This window comes from Callorhinus ursinus, unplaced genomic scaffold, assembly GCF_003265705.2.
Source record: "Callorhinus ursinus isolate GAN/ISIS: 27379988/994484 unplaced genomic scaffold, GSC_fseal_2.0 scaffold2, whole genome shotgun sequence".
Lineage (NCBI taxonomy): Eukaryota > Metazoa > Chordata > Mammalia > Carnivora > Otariidae > Callorhinus > Callorhinus ursinus.
This window is the reverse complement of record NW_027397064.1, coordinates 1663995-1669994: the sequence shown is the minus strand read 5'-3', so window position 1 is coordinate 1669994 and position 6000 is coordinate 1663995. Positions and strand designations below refer to the sequence as shown.

The following is a 6000-nucleotide window of genomic DNA, read 5'->3' as shown; positions in this document are numbered from 1 at the left end:
AGGGGTCCTTCACGGCCGACCCGGGCCGGTGTATGAAACCCTGCTAAGTGTATGAAACCAGCAAAGTTCTCCTCCCTCCCGCCTTCAGTGTGCATAAGTCAATTTCTCAGACTTCTCCTTGTGGTAGGATGTTACAGGAAGGAACGCCTAGGAGGTGAGATCCAACCACCAGGAGAGCTTATGTCTCCCACTGAGACCTCTGCACGGGGAGACCTCCTTCCCCAGGCCTCTCGTGTACCCCTAGGAGCCCTCGTCTGACCGTTCTATAAGGAATATGCCCGGGCCTCTTGTCCCCGCCCCCGGTGAGTTCTCCAGGCCCGCAGAAGCCCAAAGTGACAGCCTCCCAAGGCAAGTCTAATGCTGTCCTCTTTCTACTCACGTTCGGAGTCTGATGAACACCGTCGGAGGTTCTCCAGCCTCCTCTGCCTCTCATCACCCATCTGAGGCAGCAGTTCACCGGGAGGCCACCTTTCAGGCCTCCCGAGACCCCTGTTCACTCCGGCCCCAGGGCCTTTGGGCGCACCTGACGTGCCCCTCCCCGGCGCCCACACCGTTGCTCATCCCGTGTAGGTCTCAGCATTTATTCCAGTTCCTCCTTGTGTGTCCTTTTCTGATTAATAAGAGCCTCCCCAAGCTCCGGGGCTGGTTTTGTCCCCACGGCTGCTCCAGTGCCCGCACCTTGGGGGAGAGAGAGATGTGGTCTTAGCCTTTCACAGACAGACCCCCCCGGGGCAGGAGTGGCCCGGAACCTAGGGAGAGGAAGAGAGGATGGTGCTCCGGTTGAGACTGAGGTGCCCTGGCTGGGAGACCCTCCCTGGCTTAAACCCCCGCCTGCTGGGCAAACATTTCGGGAGCAGCCCTTGCGGCGGGCGCGGCGCGGGGCCTCCCTGGAAGCCTCAGTGCCCGCCCCCCAGGGAGGGTCCGGACGGCCCCGAGCTCGCTCCTCGCCGTGCGCGCTGCTCGCCGGGGGGTCGCCTCGCCTCCCGCGTCCGGCCTCCTCCCCGTGCCCGGCCGGCACGTGCCGGCCCGCCAGCCGTCCTCCTGCGGAGCCGCCCAGCCCGGTCCCGGGGACCTGCCTCCCCCCCTCCACCCCCACCCCACCCCCACCCCCCGGAGCCGCGGTGGGCAGGGCCAGGCGCGCGCCGCCGCTTCCCGCCGCGCCCGCTCCCGCCCCCCGCGCCGCGCCCGCTCTCAGTCCTTGCGGGCGGCCCGGCTCGGCGGTGCGCCATGGCCCCGAGCCTGCGCGGCCTCCCGCGGCGCGGCCTCTGGCTGCTCCTAGGTGAGTAGGGCCGGGGTCCCTCGGGGGAGAGGGGCGGTTGGGGGGGTGGGGAGCCAGGGGGCCTGGGAGTTCGCAGAGACACTGGCAGCTTTCCGGCGCATGCCCGGGAACGCGCTTCCCCGCACCTGTGCGCTCTGGCCCGCGCTGCGGCAGCCGCCCCTGCAGGCGTCCTTGGGCGCTCGCGGGTAGCGGGCACCTGGCCGACTTAGCACTGGGTCTCAGATCCACGGCCCACTGATCTAGAAATTAGTTAAAGCTGAGAAGCTGACTGGCGCATACAGCAGTTGCTGATTTGCAAACAAACCTCCCTAGGATGTCCTTTGCAAAAATGAGACTAGCCTTCTCCCTCGCGGACGTTTCCACAGCTTTTTTGTTCGCTTGTGACCTTGGCCCTCTGGCTAATAGAAATTCAAAGAGGGCCTCTTAGGAGGCAGAATATACTCAGCTTTCTGTTTCGAGAGAGATTATAAAACTGAAACCCAGGGGCAACAGGAACGTGCACCAGACTTAGCATAATTTACCCTGAAATTGTCCTCAGGGCTTTCCTGTCGCAATGCTAAGAAACTGCAACCTGCAGCTACCGCTGGTACTTGGTGGGCTTTCCCCAGAACAGGTGATGTGGGTCAGAAACACCTGCAGCACGCGTGCCCGCTGAGTGTCAGTACAGTGAAGGGGTTGGGGGCGTGTGGCTTGTCAGTGGAGATGGCCAGGGACACCTGGAGGAGAGGGGCTCAGGACAGCCCAGGAGCCCCGCGGTGGCAACCTGGCCAAAGAGTCCCTCTGCTTAAACCCCTTAGCGTCTTTGCTTGCCGTAACGTGATCAAGGAGCCCCTCTGCATAAAACCCTTAGCGTCTGCTTGCCATAAGGTGATCTGAAGACTGATCTTGCCCCTTAAAGTGTTTTGGCTGAATTTATGTGTAAAGCAAACTCTTACAATAGCATTCTATCCTTTTGTGTTAGGATCCCTTTGGTTTGACATGGAATTTACTGTTGTAATCTAAGAAATGAGCATTTCTCTGCTAACAGGACAGCGAGCTAGGTTGTCTTTTTTTTTTTTTTTTTTAAACCTAACTGACTAAATAAATGCTCTTTCCTGGATTCCAGAAGCTGCACCTTCTAAAGCCTGTATAAATAAACACTATGTCATGAGTGCCTATAAAGACCTTCCTTGTTTACCAGGAAAATAACACACATTCTTGTGCAAGTCCAGAGTCCTATAATTTTAACATTAGTCTGAGCGGCCTGGCTAATGTTATATCTTTATTTTTCCAAATAAACACAACTCTGTGAGGTTATCAGTAAATTAATGTCATGGAGGCCAGCAGAAATTAGTAGAATCATGGAGCACACAGTACTTCCTCCCAAGTTGTAGCAGGAGCCAGATCTCCTTGGCGATGCAGATTTTGCTACCCAAAATAGCGATGTGGAATTTCTTTCTTTCTTTCTTTTTTAAGTATGCTAGTCCATAGGCTCAAGAACTTCTCTGTAACAGTTTTACAGTCAAGCTATTGTAAACCTGAGCTTTGTGCGTACTCTTCTGTTTACAGAAGACTGTGATAGGACCACATGCATCTTAAATTTTGTATATAGCCACTGGAAAAGTTTTTCACCAGTCAGCAGAGAAGGACGTTTCCAGAGGACCCAGGGTTATGCTGTGAGGGCCGTGTCTGTCGTGGACTCTGTAGGGCGCCCAGCTCCACTCAGGAGCGCTGGCCGACTCTGTTCTCTGAGCCGGGCGTGCTGGGGCCGTTGAGGACACTCTTACAAGGCCGCTGTGTTTATTGAAATACGGGATTCTGTATCAGTGCAAGTGTAACTGTTTGGGACCGACGGCGATGTCCCAGGCAATGCAATGTACGTGACTTCAGATCGTCTTGCTGGTTTAAATCCGGAGGCAGTTCTCACCCTGGAATCCAAAGCTGCAGGCTTCTTATTTGCGAAATCACCTCAGTGTGTTCGTTTACTCTCCTCGTGTGTTTAACCGCACGGAGACATTTCTGGCTTTTTGTCTCCTGTCTCTTGGCGCTGGCCGGTCAGTTCGGGTATGGTGGGTCCCGGGCCAGAGCTGTTGAGTGACGCTTGGGTCCACACTGGAAGTGGTCGCGAGCGACGCGCCCCGGAAATGTTTCAGGTGGAACCCTTCCTTAAGGCAAAGAGCTATTTCTGTTCCTCCTGATTTTTTTTCTCCCAGAATGAACCAATTCCACAGCTTCTATTTCGTTAAAATTTGGGTTTGGCAGAGTGTGTGATGAGGTCGCCGCTTGTGGTGTGAATTCCAGTGAAAATGCGGGGCCCCCCCAGGGTAGAACCCCCCGGTTTGGCTGCCTGCGCCCCCCACCGGTGGGGGCCGAGCCCATCCTTCCCGGCGCCCCCCCTGCCGCCCCCCGCAGCGTGGGGCTCTCCTCCCCACCGGCCCCAACCCAGGCCTGTCCCCTGGCAGGCCTCAGGGGGGGCGGGGGACCCCAGGGCTAAACCGTCTGTCTGTTGCCGGAGCAGAGGGGAAGCCCGTCTCTCTCCTCTCGGCTGGATCTGAGTACCGGCCGCCACATCCCACCCTGTGAGCCGGGGGCGGGGGGCCCACGACAGACAGACAGAGCTCTCCCGACACCTTTGGAGCCTGTCAGATGGAGCCTGTGGGGTGTTTCCACCCTCTGACCCCACCGCGTTTGCAGGACAGTGGGCGGCAGGCACACCGGGGGCTTGGAAACCTGCCCACGAGCCTCTTCTCCAGCGGGACTCCGGGAAGCCCTCCGGACGGACGGATGGACGGACGGACAGTGTAGCTGAGAGGAGCGAGCAGGGGTGCGGAGGAGGCCGCCGTGGCTTCAGCCGCCCCAGGCCCCGCGCCCCGGCCCACGGAGAGACAGAGATGGTGCGGACTGGGCTCTGTCCGCACACGCAGGGGGCTGGCCTCACCCCCCCGCCCCCCGCCCTCCCTGCCGGGGTGACCTCGGGCCGAGCGCGGGTTCTGGAGAACTCCCTTGTTCCTAGTGAGGAGGGTTATGTCAACACGCAGCAACAGGGCCTCGTTCGTTTTCACATAATTAAGTTACTGTTGTCCGCGGAAGATTCTTTCCCCTAAGATTGTTTTATCTTCGTATTTTCTTTGCCGTGGAAGGACCTGACTCCCGTCATCCCTGGAAGCGCAGGTTGTGAGCGGCCCCGCCGGGGCAGCGTCCGCAGAGGCACGCGGGCCAGGACTCGGCGGGGGATGGGGGCCCGGGGGCCTGAGCCGCCCAGCCAGGCCTGCCTGCCTTTGTTCCTCACTAGGCCTCACACCGTGTCCTTTCTTTCGCCTTCCCGTGACTCCCTGCCTGCCGTGGGCAGATCCCACAGTGCGTCCCGTCCCGGGACCAGAGAGCAGAAGCCAGCCCGCCTCTGGCCCTCACTTCCACTCTGCCCTCTGCTCACTGCCCTGCTGGGCTGCTCTCTCTCCGCCCCTCCCAGGTGACTGCCTCCCTCGGGAAGCCTTCCCTGGCGGCCCCCACCCTCCATCCCTGGGCGGGGGGCGGGGGGGGGCGACCTTCCTCCCACTGGGTCACTCACAGGAGCTGCAGTGCTGCGGACCTGGGCAGCACCCACCCATGCTCTCCGGGGCTCTGCACCCCAGGCCCTCAAGGCCCACCGGGAAGGAGTCTCCTGAGCCACACGTGCCCGGGACGGCAAAAGGCAGCAGCTGACCCAAGCAATTGGATACTGATGACTCTGCCATATTGTCACGTACTCTGGCCAGTTATCAACAGGAATAAAAGCCGTTCATGTATCACAAAGCAGAACCCCATGTGGGGGGGGAAGCAGTCTAGAAAGCATAATCACTTAGAAACCTGGTGACATGAACACCCAAGGTTGGCTTTCTCTCTGCATGTTGATTGCCTCTAGGAGATTCTGTGGGTCTGTTTGTGAGAAGAAAGATGGCTGCTGGCTGTGTGGATGGACAGATCAGGGAGCTTTGGGGAAAGCACTAAACGATTTCTCCTGGAAACTTCTGTCTGCCCTAAAGCACAAGTGGGTCATGTAGTGTCATGACTGGGAGGGGGTTCTAGTAGGGAGATACCAGGGAGGTTGGTCAGCAGCGCACTGCTGGAGGCTGCCCTCTTCAGTCTGGGACAGCCCCTCAGCCCCGCGAGGATGGCCCAGCACGAATGTCCATGGGACCGAGGCTGAGAAGCCTTCCCTGTAAAGGACGTCTATAGAGAGTGCTCTTTGCACAAAAGGAAATGAGCCCATGGGAGTGGAGGTAGAGGTGGGGGCCCTTATCCCGAGCCCCAAGCACTTTGGAAAGAGCACCTCAGATCCCCAGGATGGTTATACAAAGGCCCTGAGTCTTGGAATTTTCTGGAAGCCTTTTATGGCTGAAGCTTGCAGAGAAGAGGGCTTTGAGCAAGGCTGGTGTTGAAGGAGGACCCGATCCTATGGGCCAAGGCAAGACGTGTAGATTTCATCCCTGGGCAGTGGGCAAGCCTGAATCGTGTCAGACGTGGTTTAAAGGAGCCCTGGGCCACTGCATAGCCTCGGGTCGGAGGCAGGGGACCGGGGAGCTCTGGTGGGATGGGGCTGAGGACGGGGGCTTGAGATGGCAGGAGTGAGGGGCCCCAGAGAGTCCCCAAGCTGCCAGTGAGGGACTCGCTATGGGTTCGGGGGTCGGCCGCAAGGAAGCAGGGAGGCATCCAGAGCAGCCAGGTGCCTCGCAGGGGTGGAGGGTGAGGAGCTGGAGCTGCAC

At 59.0% G+C, this 6000-nt stretch overlaps 1 protein-coding gene across 1 annotated transcript in view; it reads left to right on the top strand.

The window, feature by feature from the left end:
- Window positions 1-1154: 1154 nt before the first annotated feature.
- Window positions 1155-6000, top strand: part of RAMP1 (receptor activity modifying protein 1) — a 42764-nt gene continuing 37918 nt past the window's right edge. The window contains exon 1 of the mRNA XM_025888916.2: window positions 1155-1279. Within this exon, the coding sequence (XP_025744701.1) occupies window positions 1228-1279 (52 nt within the window). The 5' untranslated portion in view covers window positions 1155-1227. The remainder of the gene's footprint in view (window positions 1280-6000) is intronic.